This window comes from Danio rerio, chromosome 7, assembly GCF_052040795.2.
Source record: "Danio rerio strain M-AB ecotype USA chromosome 7, GRCz13ab, whole genome shotgun sequence".
NCBI classification, from domain to species: domain Eukaryota; kingdom Metazoa; phylum Chordata; class Actinopteri; order Cypriniformes; family Danionidae; genus Danio; species Danio rerio.
Window position 1 is genome coordinate 78702904 of NC_141027.1, and position 27344 is coordinate 78730247.

Here is a 27344-nt window from a genome sequence, read left to right on the forward strand (position 1 = left end):
TGTGACCCTGGACCACAAAACAGTGTTATATTGCACTGCTATATCCTTATTAATCAACATCCTTATTATTATATTAAGTAAAGATCATGATTTATCTTCATCATCCGTCATGATGATGACAGCAGATGGCACTATGGGTCAATTTACATTACTCTCCATGGGAATTCCTGAAACCAACGCTAAGTACAGCTGACAAAAAGAAGCATTAATGTCAATCGATCTGTCCATCTATCTATCTATCTATCTATCTATCTATCTATCTATCTATCTATCTATCTATCTATCTATCTATCTATCTATCTATCTATCTATCTATCTATCTATCTATCTATCTGTCTGTCTGTCTGTCTGTCTGTCTGTCTGTCTGTCTGTCTGTCTGTCTGTCTGTCTGTCTGTCTGTCTGTCTGTCTGTCTGTCTGTCTGTCTGTCTGTCTGTCCGTCCGTCCGTCCGTCCATCCATCCATCCATCTATCTATCTATCTATCTATCTATTCATCCATCCGTCCGTCTGTCCATCCATCCATCCATCCATCCATCCATCCATCCATCCATCCATCCATCCATCCATCCATTTATCCTTCTTTCCTTCCTTCCTTCCATCCGTCCATCCATATATATATTTCTATGTCTATCCATCCATCCATCCATCCATCCATCCATCCATCCATCCCGCCGATCCATCCATCCATCCATCCATTTATCCTTCTTTCCTTCCTTCCATCCATCCATCCATCTATATATTTCTATGTCTATCCATCCATCCATCCATCCATCCCGCCGATCCATCCATCTATCTATCTATCTATCTATCTATCTATCTATCTATCTATCTATCTATCTATCTATCTATCTATCTATCTATCTATCTATCTATCTATCTATCTATCTATCTATCTATTCATCCATCCGTCCGTCTGTCCGTCCATCCATCCATCCATTTATCCTTCTTTCCTTCCTTCCTTCCATCCGTCCATCCATATATATATTTCTATGTCTATCCATCCATCCATCCATCCATCCATCCCGCTGATCCATCCATCCATCCATCCATCCATCCATCCATCCCGCCGATCCATCCATCCATCCATCCATTTATCCTTCTTTCCTTCCTTCCATCCGTCCATCCATCTATATATTTCTATGTCTATCCATCCATCCATCCATCCATCCCGCCGATCCAACCATCCATCCATCCATCCATCCATCCATCCCGCCGATCCAACCATCCATCCATCCATCCATCCATCCATCCATCCATTTATCCTTCTTTCCTTCCTTCCATCCGTCCATCCATCTATATATTTCTGTCTATCTATCCATCCATCCATCCATCCATCCATCCATCTATCTATCTATCTATCTATCTATCTATCTATCTATCTATCCATCTATCTATCTATCTATCTATCTATCTATCTATCTATCTATCTATCTATCTATCTATCTATCTATCTATCTATCTATCTATCTATCTATCTATCTATCTATCTATCTATCTATCTATCTATCTATCTATCTATCTATCTATCTATCTATCTATCTATCTATCTATCTATCTATCTATCCAATTTTGAGTTCACATTTTATATATTGGCACAAATTCTGCTCTATACTGATTTTCTCAATATTTCAATATTTGCACCTTCATTTTTTGCATAGCTCCAGCATTTAAATGGAAAGGCTGACACTCATGACTGGTTTCATGGTACAGGGTCATATTTCACAGAATACACTGCACTTTCTGATGGTCGTGTCTGTAAAACTGACCGCTGGTTTTGTAGCTCTGGGTTCTCTCTGTAACGAGAGCTGATAAATCTCCTCTTCTGTGTGATACTGATCCAGCGATACCTACATATAAAACAACACCCGAAATCAGTCACAGCATTCAATGAGCACGCATGATGAATATAACGTTTCACAAAGACATCAATGATTCTTATTTCTATGTAACAATTATCCTGTATTAAAGAGCACCAAATACGTAAAAATCACGTTTATAAGGGGTTTAAACTCTGTTGTGTGGCCGCAGTGTGTGAATATATTCAGCCTCTAGGGCAGGGGTGTCAAACTCAATTCCTGGAGGGCCGAAGCCCTGCACAGTTTAGTTCCAACCCTGCTCCAACACACTTGCCTGTAGGTTTCAAACAAGCCTGAAGGACTCAATAAGTTTGATCAGGTGTGTTTAATTAGGGTTGGAACTAAACTGTGCAGAGCTGCGGCCCTCCAGGAACTGAGTTTGACACCTGTGCTCTAATGGTACTAATTTTATACTTTATAATGAGACTTGATGAAATCAGTCTGCAGAGACACTTTGATTGACATTCTCTCTTTGTACGTGTCATCAGAGGAGGAAAGCCCCGCCCACTAGTGACCATCTCTCCCTCATTAGCATAAGACGTTAGTCTTGTTTTTAAACTTACCACTATGCTGACACCTAGGGGTTCTTCTCTCCGCCCTCTTTTGGAAAAGTGGGCTGGGTCAAATGAACCTGGGCTAGATATGGGGATCATGTAAGATACTGCTTACAAAAACTTGAGAATATAAAGTCAAATGGGCTAAAATTAATGCTAACTTTAGAGACTCTTGAAACACTTTCCTACTGTGTGCATGTGTTGTCTCTCTGGCCCCTTTAGTTTCTGGTTGGATTTTGATCAGATATGAATTCTCATGGTAGATTAACAGAATGCAGCGATTACTGTACGCATTCCAAAGATTCTATTTAGAGCCGTTCTTGTTTCTATGGCAACAAATTCTTGCAAAAGTTTTTGGAAACGAAGTCTGTGTTGCGTATGGATATAACAACAGAGCATAACAACAGTTGTGTGTGAACACTGAGACAGTTGACTGCCCAAATACACTCTTTCTCTAATGCGTTTGTGCTAAAGGTGGGCTGTGAGCTATTAGAGCCAAAAGATTATTGCTGTTTACATAAGCTGATTCCACTAGACTTAAAAAATTAGTTGTCATCTTATTATTCCTGGAAATCTTGTCAAAATATTTAAAGTAAAAATTACATGGAAGTAATTTGAATCTAAATGTGATCAATCACAATTAATCATTGTCCAGCAGTCAAACCAATTAGGGTTGGGTGGATAAACGATGCCATCATCCATCGCCGATGGCCAATAGACAACAACAATGCTGAGCCAGCATCGCCGATGCTCCAGCCTGCCCCACCCCTGTCGCATACCCGCTCATAAAAAATACACACTCAGGCCCCGTTTACACTAATACGTCTTAGGGCCCTATCATACACCTGGCGCAATGTGGCGCAAGCCGCGAGGCAATTGTTGTTTGCTAGTTTCAGCTTGGCGCAAGAGTCGTTTTGACGTTTTCCGCCACACTGTTTAAATAGCAAATGCATTTGCGCTTATATGTGTGCCCATAGGCGTTCTGCTCTAAAAAAGGAGGTGTGTTGAGGCGCATTGCTGGCGTGTTGCTATTTTGAGAAACTGTAATAGATTTTTCAACAGACCAAAACAAAGCCGGTCTATTGTCCAGCGCAGAGCGCGTTAGTTGTGCGCCTCACTTACACACTGCTCAATACACACAAGATGTAGAGCAATACGCAAATATCTTTACATATGAAAAAAGAATTAAAATATTAAGGATATATATAGGATATAATAAGGATATATGTAGGATATAAATATAAAGGATTAAAATATTACAAAACATATTATTTTCTAGCCTACATAAATATAAAAAACACTGCCTTCATGTCTTCTTCATCTCGGGAGGCTTTTTCAGTTCATTCAATTTGCTTTTGTATAATGTTATTATTATTAGCAGTATTATTTATTATATCCATATTTATATTTGTTTTATTAAAAACAAGCTTAGATTTGTCCACCCGCAGGTATTACACCATATGGGGCACAGCATGTGTATTAGGATATAACTCAGGTCTTTGAGCACACTTCATTATTATTGTTCAATTATTCGTTTGCTGGAAATTAAAGATTTAGAAATAGCTTTGAAACAAATCTTTGCACTTAACAAACAAAATTAATTATTTATAGGCTAATGGATGTCTGTGCATACAAGAGGTTTCCCTATCCATGAGAGCGAAAGTGAAAGTAGATAATGATGATACTTTATCTCTCATTCTGGCGATGCTCTGTTTAACTGTTTTCTTGCTAGAGAAATGCTCAGTTTTTCCACTTACAGACTTAGTTTACGTCATGTAAATAGCAAATCGTGCAAATAGTGCACATCTTTATCGAGGTTGTACCGCTGGATCGCTGGATATCCAGATATCCCAAGTCTCCCGAAAATTGCTTGTTTCCCTCCCGGTCCCTTAAAATAAGTCACGCACCCTTCTCATGCACCCTTTTCACCCTAAAACGCAGAGACACACACACACAAACACACACACACATACACCCCTGCTGAAAAATCCAGGCTGGTTGGCTGGTTTTAGCTGGTCGACCAGCCTGTCTAATCTGGTCAAGCTGGGAGATGACCAGCTAAAACCAGCTTGACCAGCCTAGCCAAGCTGGGAGTCCAGCCAAAACCAGCCATATCCAGCTTAAACCAGGCTGGTCAAGCTGGTTTTGGCTGGATTTGGCTCTTCATTTTCCAGCCTGACCAGCTAAGAATGGAAATGGCTGGAAACCAGCCTGGAAATGGCCAAAACCCCTGTAAAACCAGCCTGGTCGACCAGCTAAAACCAGCCAACCAGCCTAGGCTGTTTTCAGCTGGATTTTTCAGCAGGGCCACACACAGACACACTCACAGTGAGCAGATTGAGCAGGTCTGTGTTGGCCTCAATGTGTGGAGGATTGCTCTGCACGAGGGATAATTCCTGCAGGATGGCGTAGAGTTGCTGTGTTTTGGTCAGGTTGACTTGAGTCTTCTGCGCGTCTGTCCAGTCCGACAGCGCAACATGAACCGCTATCAGGTCCTTCAGGCTGACGGCCAGGATTGGGAAACGAAAGCCAGTGCATTCAGCGAACCTGCGCCGGTACTGACTGTAGTTTCCAGAAGAGGTCAGCATGTCCAGCAGACTGTTAAACACCTGACGGAGAAATGTGAAAAAGTAAACCCATTCTAGCCTGGAGCTGTTAAACTGACTTGGCTGAACTTCATTTGAATAATTCTGCTAATTTTACTCAAACCTTATTGGTGTCGCTGCTGATGTTGGCCTGTGTCTCCTTCAGCCTGGAGATGGAGCTGTTGCTGAGTCCTCCGACCACCGCCATCAGTGTGTTGAAGTTCTGCAACTGTAGGAGTTTCTACAGGGAAAACAGAATTATAGTAGCAAATACACTCAATATATGACGTCTGTTGTTGGATTAATTTACTTAAGTCTCTTAAGTCTTTACTTAAACCCACGCAAGCACGGGGAGAACATGAACTCCACACGGAAATGCTGTCCGGCTGGGTAAAGACCCGAGACGGAGGCATTCTTGCTGCGAGGCCACAGTGCTAGCCACTGGGCCGCCGTGCCGCCCTATAGAGAAAAGAGGAGGAGAGGGGTGGAAGGGGGATTCTTCAAGATGACTAAAGGTAGATCAAGCTGGTTATTTAAAACCATCTAAAACAACACCACTCATTCATTCATTTTCTTGTCGGCTTAGTCCCTTTATTAATCCGGGGTCGCCACAGCGGAATGAACCGCCAACTTATCCAGCAAGTTTTTACGCAACGGATGCCCTTCCAGCCGCAACCCATCTCTGGGAAACATCCACACACACATTCACACACACACTAAGGAAAATTTAGCCTACCCAATTCACCTGCACCATATGTCTTTGGACTGTGGGGGAAACCGGAGCACCCGGAGGAAACCCACGCGAAGGCAGGGAGAACATGCAAACTCTACACAGAAACGCCAACTGAACCGAGGTTCGACCCAGCGACCTTCTTGCTGTGAGGCGACAGCACTACCTACTGCACCACTGCCTCGCTCAACAACACCACTCGTGAGGTTTTTTCATGTAGTCGTTCTTAGTGAAGTTTATTCATAAACTAATTTCGAGAGGATCACGTGCTCATGATTGACACAGCTGGCCCCGAGTCAAGCTAATGTACGAACAATTCCTAACCCAGTATAAATAACCAAGCATCTTACCTTTAGTCATCTTGAAGAATCCCCCCTTCCACCCCTTCTCCTCCTCTTATGTAAGAACATTGGGTTAAGTACATTGTGTTTATATACAGTTGAAGTGAAAATCAATATTTTTTTTACTTCCTCAAATGTTTCCCAAATGATGTTGAACAGATTCAGGAATTTTTCACAGTATGTCTGATAATATTTTTTCTTCTGGAAAAAGTCTTATTTGTTTTATTTCGGCTAGAATAAAGCAGTTTTTAATTTTTTTAAAGCCATTTTAAGATCAATATTATTCGTCCCCTTAAACAATATTTGTTTTGGATTGTCTCCAGAACAAACCACTGTTATACAATGACTTGCCTAGTTACTCTAACTTTACCCTAATTACCCTAGTTAAGCCATTAAATGTCACTTTAAGCTGAATACTAGTGTCTTGAAGAATTTCCAGTCTAATATTATGTGCTGTCATCACGGTAAAGATAAAATAAATCAGTTATTAAAAATGAGTTATTAAAACTATTATGATTAGAAACATGTTTAACAGAAATTATGGATAAAATATACAGTAGGGCTAATAATTCTGACTTCAACTGTATAGTACTGTAGTAACAGTAACATAAGGTTATTTCTCACAAGGGTAGATATGGAAAGGGACTGAGCAGGAAACATTGTGGTAGAACAGTAGAGACATAAAGCGCAGGAAGTGATATTTTGGAAGAGGAAGAGCTCAGGGCCCGTAAGAAGGAAGAGAACAAGGGATCATGAGGAGGAGCGGGAGCAGGGGGCGACGGACCCCGCTGCGCTGCTGAAAAATTCAAAGAGAAAGAAAGTCACATGCGACTTGCTGTCGTCAAACTAAAGGTCTACAACATTGCAAACTCTTGCTTTATAGGTCTTGGCCTTCACCTTTTTCCTTCAGGTGTCTGTATGCCTGAAATGTACACCCAATTCTGAAATGAGAATCATCCTTCTTGCTGTGAGGCGATCGTGCTACCCACTGCCTGAAAATGCCTGAAATGTTCCCGTTCACATGTTTTGTAGCTACAGTAATGAACAGAACTGTTCTGTTTAAGTGGTGTTAATTCCCAGCTCTACAGATTGTACCTTCATGCACATGTATAATGTATAGGTCAAGCACTACGCCACATTCACACAGGGCGTCAGCTTCAACGCTTCCCATTTACTTTGAATGGGTGATGTCAGGCATTGCTGAACTGCATTGTGGATCCGTTGGCGCCGCTTCAGAGGCGTTGCTCGCTGCAGAAGTTGGGACTAGCTCAACTTTTAAAGCACTGATGCATCAGCCAATCAGATCGCTGTATGCAAATACACCAGCTAGACAGTGGCTTATGCTGACTGAATTTCATTGGCTGACGCTGCTATGACGATCGCTTCAGCCCCGACTTCAGACACGCCTTCAGTCAAGCGTTAACGATGAAACCCCGTGTGAATGGGGCGTAAAAAGCTTATGCACAATTGCAATCAGGGGGAAAAACCTGTACATATCAGTAGTACTGCTGACCTCTGCAACCTGTATGAAGTGAGCGATCACGGCGGCTCTCTGCGGTGCGGTGGGTTTACTCAGAACCATCAGCTGAATCCACTGCGAGACGCTGTTGAAGAGCGTAATGAACCTCTCCAGAATGGGGTTATCCACCGTACAGCCGTGCATCACAAAACTGTGGTAATCCTGAAACTGAAACACACAGAAAACACAAAGTGCAATTATAATAACGATGGCAACACTTTTTTTCTCAGTGATGGGTTGCAGCTGGAAGGGCATCCGCTGCTTAAAGGGCCACAAAACACCAGAACACATGTTTTGAGCTGTTGACAGTCGTATATGTGTCCCACACTGCTATAAACACTATTAGGACACATATATTGACACAAAATTGGTTGTTTTTGCGTTATTTCGAGCAAATTCGTTCTTCCGGTTTGAAAGGAATTTTTGAAGCTGCGTCACGGCCATGAGATAATAGCGTGTGTTCCAGTGTGTAGACTGGACGTCTGTACCTGGGAGTGCCTCATTACGTCTCTGACTGTGCTGCATTCATTCATGAGTTATGCTGCGTTCACACCAGACGCGGAACGCTCGTCAAGCGCGAGTGATTTAAGTCAATGCAAACGCGCGAATAGACATCCTGTGGTGCAATATGCGCGAATGGGGCGGTGCAAATGATGTGAATTACGCGAATGGCGCGATAAGTGCGAATGGCGCGCAGCGAATTGAGCGTTTTGCGCGTTTGACACGCTTAACACGCGTTTCGCGCAGATCACTCGAGTTCGTAAATCTGAACCTCAGCGGACATTCACGCCGCGGTAACCAATCAGGAGGTTTTCACCAACAACAAGTCATCAAACTGGGCTTGGCTCAGTCAGAAGCACCGCTGAAAGCCTCCATAAGCCAGGTTCAGTTTCTGGAGGAGTTTATGAGCTGGATACACCTCTGAAAGGATGTAGTGGACTCAGACACGGCCCTAAACGTATCAACGCTGTTTTTCAGTCTTCATAAAAGCACATAAACACAGTTATTTCTTCATAAAATCCATGTGAGCCATTTAGCTATGAAGCTAGAGTCACTGGGCCGACAGAAGCCCTGCCCATCACGCGAATCCGCATCTGATCTGAAGTGAATTTAACACACGAATAAAGCGTATTTTACGCGCAAATAAAGCGAGTAAACTCAAATGTTCACGCGGCTATTTACGCACGAATAGCGCGATTTATCCGCGCGTTCCGTGTCTGGTGTGAGCACAGCATAAGACTTGGTTCAAACCAATCAGCGCGCTCTTTTGTGTTTGCAAAGACTGTACCTGACACAGTGTTCAGACAGCAGAGAGACACCATGTTGTGTTGACAAGCGGGAGAACATGAATTGTTTGGGGATACGGGTTGTCAGTGTTACTTTTTATAATTTGCTGCAGTGAAGGTTTTGTTTTCATTTTCCCGCTATGAGAGCGCAGCTGGACAGCTGCACAGCTCCATGTGAAATGAGTTGTGATTGAAAATAGCATCAGAGATCACCTACAACCAATGAGCAAGCAGCATTCACTTGTGTGTGGGTACCTGAGGGCCAGCGGGAGGTTGAGGGAGAAGTTAAAAGCGCTCATTTCACGTTTATTTGGACCCACCCGTGTCGGTTTGACGTTTTAAAGTTAAAAAAAGAAAGTTGAGGAGAGATTGCTAACTCCCTTCAAACCCAGGTGAGCAAATATGTACATTTTCTACTCCATTAAAGGCTTCTTTCTTGTTATGTAGTTAATAACAAAAGAAATACGACATGTTTTTGGATGTGAAACGTGATTTGGACAAAAGTTATCTGTGATTCTTCCTATTATTGGCCGGCAGCTCTCTGCAACTCTCACATGGTCGCCCACTGAAGCTAAGCAGGGCTGCGCCCGGTCAGTACCTGGATGGGAGACCATATGGGAAAGCTAGGTTGCTGCTGGAAGTGGTGTTAGAGAGGCCTGGAGGGGGCGCTCAACCTGTGGTCTGTGTGGGTTCTAATGCCCCAGTATAGTGACGTGGACTCTATACTGCTCAGTGAGCACCGTCTTTCGGATAAGACGTTAAACCGAGGTCCTGACTCAACGTGGTCGTTAAAAATCCCAGGATGTCCTTTGAAAGAGAGTAGGGGTTTAACCCCAGCATCCAAATCTGCCACTGGCCTCTGTCCATCATGGCCTCCTAACCCTCCCCATATCATGATTGGCATATCATCACTCTGTCTCCTCTCCACCAATCAGCTGGTGTGTGGTGTGCGGTCTGGGGAGTGCAGGGGAGTTCTCGAGACCAACCTGAGCTCAAACTCCCCTCTCACCCTGCAAACGGGAGGGAGCCCCGGGCTCAAGGAGCTCTCTTTGGGACAGCATGCCAAACATGCTTGACAATCAATCATCAGCTAAGTGTGACCTCTTGAAATGATTAACAATCAATTAGCAACCTCAACAGGTCTGTCTTTAAAGGTATAATCAATAAAAATCAGTGTCACTATGGAGAAAATGTATGTTTTTTGACTGTTGGGGCTTTTAGAGGACTAAAATCAAACAAAAAAAACGAACGTTGTAGCAACAAACCCACCAGTATCTTGCAGAAGGACTTGTACTCCAGGTAGGTCAGATGCTCGGCCAGCTCATAGGGGTCCAGGTGATCAAACAACAGAGACATTTTCCTCCTTTTTGACATGGATGGGACTCTCTTGGTGACTTGTCGTTTCCATTTATACGAGGGCCTGCAGCAGGAAAACAATATGTTATTTCAGACAGGACTGAGGTTATTATTCCTGGCAGATGACTAATATGCTGAACATGACAGTCCAGAGCAGGGCGTAATTCATGGAAAAATATGAAGAAAGAAACTATCATCAATGACTCATTTCAGTCCATTTGATTTGAGAAGATTTCAAAGCGCGGAAGCACAAATAAGATGTGAAAGCTGCAAAGGTAGAGGCTCTTGATTGACTTTGGTTCAATAACAAAACTTTAAAGGGCACATAGGTCACCCCTTTTTTCATATTTATTATAAGTGTTTTGTGACCCCAGAATGTGTCTGTAAAGTTTCAGCTCAAAACACCCATCAGAGTATTTATTAGAGCTGTGTTTGAAGAGTGGCGAGGCAGTGGCCCAGTAGGTAGTGCTGTCGCCTCACAGCAAGAAGGTCGCTGGGTCGCTGGTTCGAACCTCGGCTCAGTTGGTGTTTCTGTGTGGAGTTTGCATGTTCTCCATGCCTTCGCGTGGGTTTCCTCCGGGTGCTACGGTTTCCCCCACAGTCCAAATACATGCGGTACAGGTGAATTGGGTAGACCAGTGGTTCTCAAACTTTTTTTTTATCAAGTACCACCTCAGAAAAAAATCTCTCTGCAAGTACCACCATAATGACCAGTATAAAAATACGTAGCGTAGCAGGCCCAGTAAAACAGCAACAGCTCTGCACAGTTTAAAAACGTGGCAGATTAACTACTATTATTAAGAGTTTGTATCATTATCAGCCACTTTAAACATTATAGTTTGAACATTAACACTGTACTGTGCTTATTTGTAAAAAGACAAACAAACCAAAATAAAATGTTATTGATTAATTTAAAGTGGGCTTTTATAAGTTCATTAAAAATTCTAGGCTACTGTTTCTAAAAAGTAAAAAAAAAAAAAAAAAAAAAAAAACTGCTTTACTTAAATGTACAGTGTTAACCAATAGTATCCTATTCATCAAAACGGAAATGTAGCTTGGACCTCATAGGCTATATGTCATCATTTTCATATATGAACCATTTTTGATAAATTCTAAAAAAAAAATGTCACAAGTACATAAGACATAATGGATTCCTCTGCGTACCACTAGTTTGAGAACCACTGGGGTAGACTAAATTGTCCGTAGTGTATGAGTGTGTGTGTGAATGTGTGTGTGGATGTTTCCCAGGGATGGGTTTCGGCTGGAAGGGCTGCATAAAAACTTGCTAGATAAGTTGGCGGTTCATTCCACTGTGGCAACCCCGGATTAATAAAGGGACTAAGCCGACAAGAAAATGAATGAATGAATGTTTGAAGTGTCTGTATTACAGCTGGGAAAAGGTTGTTGCTGTTTTTTTGCACTGCGCCTTTAAGGCGAGTCCTCCCCGCCCACCGTTCCCATGTGTCTGTCAGCAGCATGCCTCACTCGCCGCCCTCGGCTGCCTCAGGAAGCAGATCTCACTAACGTTTGTGAGAAATACTACAGTAAGAACTTTACCAAGCAGTATTTGGTGCATTTTTTGTGGAGTTGCAACAATGAGTCACACACAATGTCTTTACAAAGTTCACGCACACACAGCGAGAACACACACACACAGCACAAACACACAGCACAGAAACACACACACATGGCGCAGACACACACACACACACACACACAATTAAAATAATAAAAATAATGGATAACTCAAATATACATTTGACCACCCCTAAAATGGTTCATACCATTGTGAATGCATGTTTGCTCCAAAAATATGAATTAATCGGTTTGAAATGGGCAAATCTAGAGCACCAACAGACAGCGTAAGTGTTCACGCAATATGTTTGTTGTAAAATAGGCATTTGTACTGTTTGTAATGTTTTTTTTCACACGCTGAAAATGGCGGACGTGAAACAACAAACTGAAAATGTGGTAATGTGCGCAGCTGTCAATCAATATTGGTGGGCGGAGGGAATCGCACTCCTACGTCAAGTTGCAGTCGACCTAAAAACCGCTCAAAATGGTCCACCGTTTTCAAGTTGTTAAATTGGAAAAAAAAGGACTGTGTGTGTGTTTCACGAGTTCGCACTTGCATTCGTTTAAGTATAAAGCATATTTGGCGTGCTGTCCGGGGGGAGGGCTCTGAGCTCGAGGAGACACCCCAACTCGAGTTACTCCCCTTATCAGAAAACAAAGATGAGTTGGGATTCGAGCGAAGTATCTAGCCCGGCCCCAGAACGCTCCCCCCGGGACTGCAATGCAAGAGGTGAGGTGACGGGGTGGTGGAGGGTGCTGAAGTCGTGAGATGCTGCAGGTAAGACAGCTTTGGTATATATAGGGGTGTGTTCAAGAACTGATTTGATGATGGGATAATTGTCAATGACCTATTCGATACTGAAACTTCTGTGCACGCTCCTCCCGAAATGTGTTTACAAAACATCACGTATATCACCCCAATTTGACGCTCTATACACTATACCTACACACCAAACAGCTTGAAAAGTAGATTTTTCACCAGAGGTGCCCTTTAAAATGTCTTCTGTTGTCCCTCTTACCTCCATGTTTTTATAAGTGACCTTATATTTTGTCTTGTGTTATGTACAACACTTTGGTCAGTCTTGTGGCTGTTTTTAAATGTGCTTTATAAACAAATGAACCTAGGATCCGTTCTTCGTACCTCGCTTAAATGATCTAAGATGATTTGGCAGATCCTGGATCTGTTCATCTTGATAACTGATCTCTCGCTAATTTGGTTCTTCAAACAAGTTCGCGAATCAGATTAGAATGTCCGGATGAGCTGATCTGAGATCGCTGTGTGTGTTGTGAAGGACAGATCTATCAATCCTCGAGATCATGATCAGCAATGCAGCGATTGGCTGACGGCACAGCTGCGTAATGACATCATCTGATTAATATTCAATTATCCATGTGAGCAAAATTACATCATATTAGCAGTAAACGGTTTGTTAAATATGACACGCAATAACCTTCCACATTTGTTATGAGCTGCAGGCTTTACTCTTTCATGTGTCAAGAGTATTCATCATGTATTTCAATGCAAATCAGTGTATTTAGTTCTACATTTAGAAAAGATTTTCTTTATTATAGTAGCCGTTTTTTAATCGGTATAAAGAATAACTGGTTGTTTACAAAAGCATTTTGATATTGGTAAAGGCGTCTGCAACTTTTGTGAAGCATCAAATCACTGACATATTAACTATCAAAACATGTTTATGACTGCTGAAATGTATTATTGCTTTAAAAAAGTCACATATTGTGCATTTCTATTATACACAATTTGTACTAAAGCGATCTAAAAAGTTCATATCAACAAGTTTTCTCTTTGCACCACCAGGTGGCAGTCTTTGTACTTTCATTTCGAGGGTGCAGATTGCATAAGTTTTATTAATATGTATAACTTTATTTATTTTATTAATGACCATAACTTTATATAGTTAAAAAATATGTACCATTTTCCCAAGTGTATATAACGACTACTGTAAGAAAATATCAGAATTGGGAACATACTTTCTGTATTATCTTTGCTTGAACTGAGCCGATCTAATCCTGTTTATATGAATTGAACCTGCTCCCGATCAGGTTTGACCTAGCAGAACTGTTGCCATGACAACAACTCTCGGATCAGCTTTGAAGAACTAAACGATCCTGGATCGTGTCAAATCGTCAATATCCAAATCCAGCTAACTGAGAAATCCACGTACGAAGAACGGACCCCTGGACTTGTGTGTTTGTGTGTGTGTCTGTAAACGTACACACTCTCCACATCAATGAGTTGGCTCGGTGTTTCATTGCCTCCGGTGTTCAGATTGTCCCTCAGGTCTTTAATCTGATCAGCCAACGCAGGATTCAGATCAAACTCTGCTGGAAACTCCGAAATCCAGAACCTGAAGAACACAAGGAGGGAAATGCAGTGAAGAGAGACAGCGGCGTACAGCGGATGATGGGAATAATAGGTAATAGTCTTACTTGACGAGGTGGCATATTTTGGCTCTGAGCTCATCATCGCTGCCCTCCTGTGACCTGTGTGTTTGTTAAGGGTGCGCAGTTTTCAGTTGACTACTGCAGTCACTACTACACCATTTACACTCAGGAGGATCTACACTTCTATGAGGTGAACACAAAATAAGATACTCTGAAGAATGATGGGGAAAAGCCGCCGCTGACATCCATAGTAAAAACAAAAAGGCTAAAACTAAAAGTCAATGGCTCTCCAGAGCATCTTGTTTTGTGCTGAACAGAAGTTCTATTCATACAGTAACGCACACAAAGATACACTTACACACACACACACACATGCATACATACAAGCATGCATGCACACACAGACACGGATCACATACACATGCAAGTATGCACGCACACACACACACACACACACACACACACACACACATACAAGCAAGCATGCATGCATGCACACAAACACACACACACGCAAGCATACACATGCATAAACACACACACAAGCATGCATGCTTGCACACATACACAGAGACAGACCAAACACACACACATCCATGCTCACGTGCACACACATACGCACACACGCACAACACACACAAGCATACACATCCACATACACAAGCACAAGCATGAAAGCTCACACACATGCATGCTCTAACACACAGACACACACACACGCAAGCATGTATATGCGCACACACGCGCAAGCATGCAAGTGTAAACACATGCAAGTATACACACATACACACACACACACACAGACACACACAAGCATGCTCTAGCACGCACACACACAGACACACACACACACAGACCACACACACAAGCAAGCATGCCCTCGCACACACACACACACACATGCCCTCACACACGCTTACACACAATCACACACACACACACACGCAAGCATGCACGCACGCACATACATGCTGCATGTTTACATACACACACACGCAAGCCTGCATGCAGACACACACACACACATACGCAAGCATGCGCACACACACAAACACACGCAAGCATGCACATGCACACTCATGCAAGCATGCATCTCCACACACATGTACTCTCACACACACACACACACACACACACACACACACACACACACACACACACACACACACACACACACACACACACACACACACACACACACACACACACAAAAGCAAGCATGTCAAAAAACCCTAAGCTCAACCCTCCCAGAAAAAATCCTTTATTTTCTTTCATTCATTCTTGATGTCTAAATCCTTTAACTGATATATATATTATGGGATGTTGTGATGTTTGTGACTCAGGTTTCTGAGCTCATTCAGAGACAGTGTTACTGATATCGAGAATAACTCTACAGATCTTTCATGCGCAAACAGCACAGTTCCACACTCAAGCCAGATACAACTAAACAAAGCATAATATGATCCCTTTCATTTCACACCAGCAAACCAGAAGAACATCTCACCCAGCAATAAAATATGAAAAATGTTCAAAACCCTAGTCCAATCCTCCAGGAGAGCATTCAGAGCTGAGTGTGAGCAAATGATGAGGAATTACTCATTTTAAGGGGAAATGTCGCTTTAAGACTTGCACTGTAAATACAGCTGAGATTGAACTTACCATGTGTTTCGCTGAACTGCATCCAGAGTTAACTAGACACAGTGTAAATTAGTAGATAAAGGATACTTAAGCAGCAGCTTCTTGGACAGATCGGTGGACGATATATACCACGGATGCATCATGAGGAACATTCGAACAAATGAAGGGTCTTTGACTGCGCCGGCATCATCTGAAAGCACAAATCAACATCACAGATTGTTTCCCACACGAAAAACTACTTTAATAATTTATAGTGAATTTTCCCAGTGTTGGGTTGCAGCTGGAAGGGCATCCGCTGCGCAAAACATATACTGGATAAGTTGGCGGTTCATTCCGCTGTGGCGACTGATTAATAAAGGGACTAAGCCGAAAAGAAAACGAATGAATGAACTTATAGTCAATACTGTTTTGATCCACGCTATAGTAAAGTACTTCAGTTAACGTTCTACCTAATCCCTTTAAACTACTTTGATTTAAATGTATTTATAATAGGCGGCACGGCAAGAAAGTCACAGGTTCGAGTCCCAGCTGGGTCAGTTGGCGTTTCTGTGTGGAGTTTGCATGTTCTCCCTGTGTTGCCGAGGGTTTCCTTCACATACTCCAGTTTCTCCCACAGTCCAAACACATGCGCTATTGGGGAATTGGGTGAACCAAATTGGCCGTAGTGTATGAGTGTGTTTGAATGTAAGAGTGTATGGGTGTATCCCAGTATTGGGTTGCAGCTGGAAGGGCATCCTATGTGCAAAACATATGCTGGAATACTTGGCGGTTCCGGGAGACAAGGTGGTGCAGTGGGTAGCACAATCGCCTCACAGCAAGAAGGTCGCTGGTTCGAGTCCCGGCTGGGTCAGATGGCATTTCTGTGTGGAGTTTGCATGTTCTCTCTGCGTTGGCGTGGGTTTTCTCCAGGTGTTCCGGTTTCCCCCACATGTCCAAACACATGCGCTATAGATGAATTGGGTAAGCTAAATAGTCAATAGTGTATGTGTGTGATAGAGTGTGTATGGGTGTTTCCCAGTGATGGGTTGCAGCTGGAAGGGCATTCGCTGCGTAAAACATGTGCTGGGTAAATTGGCGGTTGATTCTGCTGTGGCAACCCCAGATTAAAAAAGGGACTAAACCGAAAATAAAATAAAAGAATGAATGAATGAGTTGGCGGTTCATTCCTCTGTGGCAACCCCAGATAAATAAGGAAAATGAATGAATGATTGAATGAAAGTTAATTTATAGACTCACCAAAGGACTGTACACAGATGTCCACCAACTCATCCACTGTTCCTGAATCCACAGGTAACGGATCCATCTCGTTGCTCCGTGTTCACTTTCTAGTGCACTTCTCTCTTTCTCGTCTCCAGAGGTATTGCTGTTTTCTTCTGATACAGCAAGAGAGGAACAAAATATAACATTCTTCTACAGTAAAATAGAAGTGCATTGAATGAGCACTTGTACAGCAGATTTTAAAATGACCTAGTCTGAAAGCGGTATAGTAGAGTGTTCATGAAATAATTGGCATGTACAAGTGTTTAAGTTTCAGCCAAATATAGAACCCACAAATAATGTTTTCTAACTCTCTAAAATTGACCCCTTTAGGCTTTGATCCAGATTATGGCGTTTTTTTGTGACTGTCGCTTTAAATGCAAATGAGTTTGTGCTCTTTTCAAAAGAGGGCGGAGCTACAAATGCCTTTGTGTCAGCATAGTGGCAGATTGAAAACAGGACTAATCTCCTATGCTAATGAAACAGAAGAGACAGAAGCTGCATGTCATTATATCCTAAACAGAAACAAATGCCAAACCACAGTCTATTCACACACACACACACACACACACACACACATACATTTATATATACATACAAACACACAAACACACACATACACATAAACACAAATACACATATACAATTAACAGAGCACACATACACACATATACTCGCAGACATACCCCCCCAAGCACACACACACACACACACACAATCACGCGCACACATTTAAACACATACACACACAAACCCACACATATATACAACCACACACATGCACATACATGCACACACACACACACACACTCACGCGCACACATTCAAACACATACACACACAAACCCACACATTTATACAACCACACACATGCACATACATGCACACGCACACACACACACACACACACACACACACACACACACACACACACACACACACGCGCACACATTCAAACACATACACACACAAACCCACACATTTATACAACCACACACATGCACATACATGCACACACACACACACACACACACTCACGCGCACACATTCAAACACATACACACACAAACCCACACATTTATACAACCACACACATGCACATACATGCACACACACACACACACACACACACACAAACACTCGCAGAAACATACACAACTATATGTATAAAACAAATGTCCACAGCTTTAAAAGTTAATGGTACTGCTATACTAATTGGGACATTTGGTCCCCACGACATGACAAATTCCTGGACCACACACACACACACAAACACACACTTTTAGAAAGGTGGCCAACAGGAAACCATGGCAACACACTGATCCCATTGTGATCAACCTCTCCATACGGGAACACAAATGACATTCATACACACACACACACACACACACACACACACACACACACACAGACCCATGAAAACAACACAATCTAATAGAGTTCATAAGCACAAAATAAGACACAGCCGGCCATTTCTGTCCACGCTAACCCAACATATCTGTACTCAGACTGACTCATTCAGGCTCAGTTCCCTGTTCTGGCAGAAACACAAAGAGCATCTGCATTCTAGTAGACAGCGGTGAATCCTTAAGTGAGGTATCTTGGCTAATAATGACCGCAGTAAAGCCTCCATTAAGCCACATTATATAGGATCTCATTGTATGGTGGAATGCATGTGTGTGTGTGGGGGGGGGGGGGGGGGGGTGCAGAGCTGTGGGTGGACACTTTCAATTACAGCCCTCATAGACAGAGAGAAGAGAATAATAGATTTAATAGAGGAGCCGCAGTACGAGTCGAGGAGCACACAGATGGACAGATGGAGTGACAAGGTGAGGGAAAGAGGGAATATACACTACAAGCTGAAGACAGGAAGAATAGCCTCATTTACAGCAGGGGAAATATTGGACAAGGCATGTTTTTATTTCTAAAGGAGCTGTTGACATGGAACTGAAGCAGATTTTGGTAAAAACCCAAACAATACAGACATAAAATTGCAGCAAAACAAATCTGAAAAATGTGTTGTGTTTAATAAAATAACAGGAGAAAGCACTCCTGCTAAATACTTTTTTGTAAAAGTTTTTTTTTTATGCTGTTACGTTAAAGACGCCTCTTTAATGAAGAGAGAATGAAGCCTCATGCGCTGCTCAGGTGTGAGTTTCTCACAGACTTCAACAGAGTGTCTAAATCTTGATGCTTCTGTGGGTCTCATCTATCAAATCTGAGCTTTATTCTGTATTCTCAGTTTGATTCGGGTCAGGGGATTGGGTGGGCCATTCCACAGCTTAATTTTCTTTCTCTGAAAGCATCTGAGAGTCTCCTTGGCTGTGTTTTGGATCATTGTCTTGCTGAAATGTCCACCCTGGCTTCATCTTCATCCTCCTGCTAATGTAGATGTTGGACTGAAGCAGCTGATCTTCATTTACACTGAGGAAGGGCGGAGGCTTGCTGAAGAACCACTGAGAGATTTCAGCTGCTGTCTGGGCTTTCACTGCCAGAATACACCTTCAGCTCTGTAATATCCCAGTCAAATCACTTCATAATTAGTTACACAGCAGCACTATATAAAAGCTTCATGGCTTACAATGCTTTAACCATGACGTTTAATTTAAATCCTTATGAGAAATTACTTGTGGAGTAGTGCTGCACAAAATATAACAAAATTATTGTTATCGCAATAATAGTATAAGCAATATCATAGACGTGTGAAAAATCAAATGGCAACTTGCTATCTTTAGCCCCGCCTCCTCAGTAAATGCCATTCCACTATTGGCTGGAGCAACATTAAGGGAAACCCAGAGTTTAAAGTTAAACACTAATGGGTGGAGTGGAGATGTAAAACGAAAATGACAACAGCCAATCAGACTTAGATCATCTGCATGAGATTTTCACTCATTCATAGTGTTTTAAAGCTATCCGGCAGCTAGCTCTCTACAACTCTCACATGGTCACCCACTGAAGAACGGTCAGTACTGGATGGGAGACCACATGGGAAAGCTAGGCCAGCAGGGGGTGCCCAACCTGTCGTCTTTGTGGGTCCTAATGCCCCAGTATAGTGACGGGGACTCTATACTGCTCAGTGAGCACCGTCTTTCGCATAAGACGTTAAACCGAGGTCCCGACTTTCTGTGGTCATTAAAAATCCCAGGATGTCCTTTGAAAAAGAGTGGGGGTTTAACCCCAGCATCCTGGCCAAATTTGCCCAATGGCCTGCTAACCATCCCCATATCATAGCTGGCATCATTACTCTGTCTCCTCTCCACCAATCAGCTGGTGTGTGGTGTGCGGTCTGGCGCAATATGGCTGCCGTCATGTCATCCAGGTGGATGGCGCACACTGGTGGTGGATGAGGAGATTCCCTCCAAAAATGTGCAAAGTGCTTTGAGTGTCCAGAAAAGTGTTATATAAATGAAAGGAATTATTATTATTATTATTATTACCATTATTATTACCATTATTATTGTTATTAAAGAGTAAATGTGTGCACCTCAACCTTTTTTTGTCTGTATTAGAATTAATTAGACCGGAATATATATATATATATATATATATATATATATATATATATATATATATATATATATATATATATATATATATATATATATATATATATATATATATATATATATATTACATATATTACCTGTTTATTTTATTGTCACTAAATAAATAAATTATTGAAAAACATAACAAATTGTACTGAAGTAATGTACTGTATTATCGCTATCATAATACTCAACAAATATATTACATATTTTTCAAGTATCATGCAGATTTATTGTGGAGCCAGCAATGCCAATGCACTCAACTGTGAAACAACTCTTATTTTAACCTACAACATTGAGATGGCTGAGTAAAAGTGATGCTCGATATTCTGTTCATTTCATTTCATATTTGCAACATATAAAAAACCAAACTGGGCTCCAGAGTAGGTCACGGGTCATGCTGCAGATTCAAAAGATTAATTCAAGATAAATTTACCCACAGAGCAACGAGATGGAAGGTTTCACACTGTTTTGTGGTGTCAAAATGCAGCACTGATGATGTTGCCAGGCACAGAAATTGCTGCATTTTAACCTCAGGCAACGCAAAATGAAAATGATAAAGACTGATTGGCCATAAAGGTTTATGAGTCATCGCAACTAGGGTTTGAGCCAGTGCCTGACAATATCAGCACACAATCCACTGCAGGGTCGACGGTTGCCAAAGAAACACATCAGACTGACAGTAAGAGCTGAGAGAGGAACAAGACTGATGCACTGCTTACATTGAAAAGCTTATGGGTTATAGAAAAACAAAATCACAATTATTCTGGTCAGTACTGTCATTACAAATATTTAGATTAAGTAACAATATATAACTATACTGCTCAAAAAATAAAGGGAACACTTGGAGTTACAATGTTGTTTAAGTGGTCCCTTTATTTCTTTGAGTAGTGAAGTCCTCCTTTGATTTTTTTTTTATTTTTTATTTCCTAAGTGATGTTTAACAGATTCAGGAAATGTTCACAGTGTGTCTGATAATATTTTTTCTTCTGGAGAAAGTCTTATTTGTTTTATTTAGGCTAGAATAAAAGCAGTTTTTAATTTTTTAAACACCATTTTACGGACAATATTATTAGCCCATTTAAGCTTTATTTTCTTGATAGTCTACAGAACAAACTATTATTATACAACAACTTGCCTAATTAACCTAGTGAAGCCTTTAAATGTCACTTTAAGCTGTATAGAAGTGTCTGGAAAAGGATCTAGTCTAATATTATTTACTGCCATCATGGCAAAGATAAAATAAATCAGTTATTAGAGATGAGTTATTAACACTATTATGATTAGAAATGTGTTGAAGAAATCTGCTCTCTGTTAAACAGATATCGGTAGAAAACTGCAGCCAATGGGAAACATATCTTACAGGACTAATAATGTAGATTTTTTTTGTTTTTATTCCAGCCAAAATAAAAGAAATATGATTTTTCCTACAAGAACACTTTATTAGGAAATACTGTGAAAGACTTGTATTGTGTTTGTCTGTCTGTCTGTCTGTTGTGTAGTGTTGTGTGTGTGTGTGTGTGTGTGTGTGTGTGTCTATTCTAGTGTATGTTTGTATGTGTGTCTGTATGTTTGTCTGTCTGTTGTGTTGTGTGTGTGTGTGTGTGTGTGTGTGTGTGTGTGTGTGTGTGTGTGTGTGTCTATTCTAGTGTGTTTGTATGTGTGTCTGTATGTTTGTCTGTCTGTTGTGTTGTGTGTGTGTGTGTGTGTGTGTGTGTGTGTGTGTGTGTGTGTCTATCCTACTGGGTGTTTGTATGTGTGTCTGTGTGTTTGTCTGTCAATTGTGTATGTCTATTGTGTGTCTATGTGTCTGTGTGTGTCTATTCTACTGTGTGTTTGTATGTGTGTGTGTGTGTTTGTCTGTCTGTTGTGTAGTGTTGTGTGTGTGTGTGTGTGTGTGTGTGTGTGTGTGTGTGTGTCTATTCTAGTGTATGTTTGTATGTGTGTCTGTATGTTTGTCTGTCTGTTGTGTTGTGTGTGTGTGTGTGTGTGTGTGTGTGTGTGTGTCTATTCTAGTGTGTGTTTGTATGTGTGTCTGTATGTTTGTCTGTCTGTTGTGTTGTGTGTGTGTGTGTGTGTGTGTGTGTGTGTGTGTGTGTGTGTGTGTGTGTGTGTGTGTGTGTGTGTGTGTGTGTGTGTGTGTGTCATCTATAAGCAGCTCGCTGTTGCTTGGTGACTGAACCCCACAACTATTGATCCTCACAGGGGATTAATCGAAGGTTATGAATGTGTGTGTGCGTGTGTGTGTGTGTGTGTGTGCGTGTGTGTGTGTGAGTGCGTGTGTGTGTTTGTCCAGTGTTTTATGGCAGAGGTGTTTTGAATATTTCAGTCGCTCCCGCAGAGTGTGTGTCCTGCCGGCTCAGGGGTTTACAGACGACAAAGTCTGACTCCAGTTGAGAAACAGAGAGAGAGAGAGAGAGAGAGAGAGAGAGACGGAGAGAGAGAGAGAGAGAGAGAGAGAGAGAGACTTCAGCTATGAAATACAACAATCATTCTCTATCATGACTCTGTTGATCTAATCACTAACACACATATACACACACACACACACTCATTAGAAGAGGAAATAACATCACTCACACACACTCGTTCATTGAGAAGCGTGTGATATTATCGTCCACTGAAGCGCAGAGCAATAATGACGCTGTTCTAAACACATCTATAGATCTCCCTCATTATCAGATGTGTCATGAGCGCCGCTAGAGTCGTCTCACCCAAAAAACAGCCAAGTGCAGATTGAGAAGCGAGAGACGCTGCGCGCTATTTAGAGCCATGGCATCAGCGTTAAACTGAGAAATGCAGGTCTAATCGGGTCCAGCGATCGCTTTTTAACGTCCTCTGTCAGCTCAGAGTTTGAAAATAACCCTGTGCAGCTTTCATATGAAGACATGAGCCAGTTATGGATAGTAAAGGCATGATCATTCTGCTGAAAATGAAGAAATCTGATATATTTACTCACACAAACTAAGTGCATTCGGAAAGTCTTCGTTACGCTGCACTTTTTCCACGTGTTTATGTTACAGTCTTATTTCAAAAAAAGTTTAAACTGGTTGATTTCCTCAACATTCTACACACAATCCCACATAATGACAATGTGAAGAGAGTTTTTGAAATTGTTGCAAATTTATTAAAATAAAAAAGCTGTAAAATCAGATGTACTTCAGTATTCACAGCGTTTCCTCAATACTTTGTTGATGCACCTTTGGCAGTGATTACAGCCTCAAGTCTTCTTGAATATGACGCCACAAGCTCTGCACACCTGTCTTTGGGAATGTTTGCCCGTTCCTCTTTGCAGTTCCTCTCAAGCTAATCAGGTTGGATGGGAAGAGACGGTGTGCAGCCATTTTCAGATCTCTCCAGAGATGTTTAATAGGATTTAGGTCTGGGCACTGGCTGGGCCACTTAAGGACATTCACCAAGTTGTAGTAAAGCCGGTCCACTGATTTTTTGGTGGTGTGTTTTGGGTCATTGTCCTGCTGGAAGATGAAGCGTCGCCCCAGTCTGAGGTGGAGAGCACTCTTGTGCAGGTCTTCATTCAGGATGTCTCTGTACATCGCTGCATTGATCTTTCCCTCTATCCTGACTAGTCTTCCAGGTCCTGCTGCTGAAACACATCCCCACAGCATGATGCCAACACCACCATGCTTCACTGTAGGGATGCTGTTAGTCTGGTGATGAGCGCTGCCTGCTGTTCTCCAAATGTAACGCCTGGCGTTCACTCCAAACAGTTCAGTTTGAGTCTCATCACAGCAGAGAGTTTTGTTTCTTATGGTCTGAGAGTTCTTCAGATGACTTTTGGCAAACTCCAGGCGGGGAGTGTCTTCCGTCTGGCTACTCTAACATACAGGCCTGATTGGTGGATTGCTGCACAGATGGTTGTCCTTCTGTAAGGTTGGAACACTGGAGCTCAGACCGAGAGACCATCGGGTTATTGATCACCTCCCTCACTTAAGCCTGCTTTAAACTCGACGTGTCCGCTAGTTCGTTTGAGTGCACGCGGTGAATGTGAGGTCATCGTGGAGTTTTGCAGAGGTTTACTTTGAGTGCGCGCGACATGATTTTGGCCGGCGGAGCACATGATTGTTTTTGAGACTCGAGCGAACAGTTCATGCGGCGCTACGTTTGATTTAGAACAGTGAACGCGGCTAGTATAATAGCCTTGTCCGTTTCGTAAGGTGCACTGTGTGGCGCCAGGAGAAAGTATAAATCCAGCTTAAGGCTTCTCTCACGATCACTCGAGGAAGAGTCCTGGTGATTAAACGGATGATGGAGGCCGCTGTGCTCATTGGAACTTTCAGAGCAGCAGAAATGTTTCTGTAACCTTCCCCAGCCTTGTGCCTCCAGACAATCCTGTCTCTGAGGTCTACAGATGATTCCTTTGACTTCATGCTTGGTTTGTGCTTTGTCATGCACTGTCAACCCTGGGGCCCATATATATACAGGTGTAGCCTTTTCAGATCATGTCCAATCAGCTGAATTGAGCACAGGTGAACTCCAATGAAGCTGCTGAAGCATCTCAAGAATGATCAGTGGAAACAGAACGCACCTGAGCTCAATGTAGAGCTTCACGCCAAAGGCTGTGAATACTGATGTACATGAGATTTTACTGGGTTTTTATTTTAATAAATGTGCAACAATTTCAAAAACTCTTTGTTCACATTGTCATTATGGGGGATTGTGTGCAGAATGTTGAGGAAATCAATCAGTTTAATCCATTTTGGAATAAATGTGGAAAAAGTGAAGTGCTAGGAATACTTTCCAGATGCACTGTATGTGTGTGTGTGTGTGTGTGTGTGAGTGTGTGTGTGTGTGTGTGTGTAAAGAGAAAGAGGGAGAAAAGGAAAGAGAGAGGGAATGTTCTCTGTTGGTTTTTCTATCGCAGCGCAGATGCTTCCTGTTGTGCTGAAAACGGAGCGGTTCGACAGCTCAACAAATGACGGAAGTCGCTGTTTACGCATGAATTTCACAGAGAACAGCTCCGATATAGTGATATACGTGTCATGTGTGGATATATTTACACTACTGAGCTTCATTTGACCAGTTGTGTTTGTTTTTTTCACACACACACACATACACACTCTTCTGCATGCGGCTCAACAGCAAGTGCAGTTTTCTGGTGAAGTCATGCCAGCAAACCGCACTGACACTGAAACCGAGAGTGAGATGTGCTTCTACACACTGCTGCTGCTGCAGTGAGGTTACTGTAAAACTGTCCTGATGTGAACACAGACAGGAAGACCGACTCTGTTTCTCTCTCGCTCATTTCACAGTCGGCCGTCTGTCCTCCAGCAGCAGCACAATGAAGCACGATTAAAGCTGAGAGATGCAAATCAACTTAACTTTCTCTCACACACATTCACTAACTCAATAAGACACTGTCTTTATGTGTGTGTGTGTGTGTGTGTGTGTGTGTGTGTGGGCAGGGCTCGACAATAAGGACTGCCTGATGGCCCGGGGTCAGTGTGCGAGATGTTCGGGCCAGTGTACAGAATGTTACTGGCTCGATTGGGCTAGTATTGCCTTGTCACAAAAGTTTGGCTGCGACTGTCTGTCAATTACATGCAAATACAATCTTAGGGTGCCTCCAAACACAGACGTTAGTAAGCACACCCCTGTTAGACCATGCGCTGTTGTGCAGAGCGTAATTTTACCTCCTTAAGGCCGTACTCACACTATGTACAGTTGCCTCGAACTGGGCCAAAGGACACTTGTCCACCCTCCCGTCTCCCCCGACGGCCCGCACTCACATTACGATCGGGCCTGGGCATGCTTACGTCATCGATGCTGCGCTGTTCAGTGAGCGCTCTCGCTCAGCACAGTGGAGATTTCTCTAGTTATATCGTTTCAGTCGGTTTGATATGCCGTCAAATATTTCGCCAAACAGTCCTTAGGGATGCGGTGACACAGTCAGATATTTCGCCGAACAGATCCGCCATTTTTGCCGCTCATAAACAATCATAAAGCTCTCGTGCTGCAGGAATGAGGAGGTCTGCTGAAGGCGCGCAGCTGTCCTGCAGTGAGGAGTTTGCGTCTTTAATAAACTACGACAGTTTGCGTTCACTGAACTGTAAGAATTATTAATAAATCCATATGAAACAGTGCCTTAAAAGTCACGTCTCGCTTTCAGATTCAGGCTTTGGCGCATTTTGCACTCACACTACAAGCGTACCGCGCCAAAGCCCAAGTGAACCGGGCTCAGGCACACCTCTTCCAACCGGGCCAGGGCCGGCCAAGTGAACCGTGCTTGAGCCTGATTCAGCGCACTCACACTTCTCAAACGATCCGGGAAACGGGCCTGGGCACGGTACGGATGGCATAGTGTGAGTAGGCCCTAAAATAGCAAAAGTGGATTCAGACACGGTGCGTCAGCGCTTCCCATTTACTTTGAATGGGTGATGTCAGGCGTTGTGGATCTGTCCGCGCCGCTTCAGTGGCGTTGCTCACTGCAGAAGTTGGGAAATTCTCAACTTTTTAAGCCCTAACATCATCCAATCAGATTGCTTTATGCAAATTTCCCAGTAGCCGAAATTTGACAGTAGCCGATAGCGGACTAATCTCATTGGCTGAAGCTGCTATGACAATCGTGTCAGCCCCATCTTCAGAAGCGCCCTCTGTCAAGCGTTGAAGCTGAAGCTCCGTGTAAATGCACTGTTGATGCTTTCGCACCATGCGCTTTAGACTTTGCGCCTAGATCA

General features: G+C 42.5%; 1 protein-coding gene across 3 annotated transcripts in view; it reads right to left on the bottom strand.

The window, feature by feature from the left end:
* The window catches only part of LOC797658, a 49262-nt gene that overhangs the window by 11319 nt on the left and 10599 nt on the right, over positions 1-27344 (bottom strand). For 2 of the 3 annotated variants that reach the window (XR_015496583.1, XM_087262435.1), the window contains exons 2-10: positions 17084-17220; positions 15935-16037; positions 14255-14308; positions 14041-14172; positions 10142-10292; positions 7581-7754; positions 5121-5237; positions 4739-5020; positions 1768-1848 (exon numbers count right to left, since the gene is read on the bottom strand). Coding sequence is in view for 1 of the 3 variants with exons in the window: in XM_087262435.1 (XP_087118561.1) it covers positions 1768-1848; positions 4739-5020; positions 5121-5237; positions 7581-7754; positions 10142-10292; positions 14041-14172; positions 14255-14308; positions 15935-16037; positions 17084-17150 (1161 nt within the window). In the remaining 2 variants the exon portion in view is untranslated. The remainder of the gene's footprint in view (positions 1-1767; positions 1849-4738; positions 5021-5120; positions 5238-7580; positions 7755-10141; positions 10293-14040; positions 14173-14254; positions 14309-15934; positions 16038-17083; positions 17221-27344) is intronic. The other variant, XR_015496584.1, reaches the window with a different exon arrangement.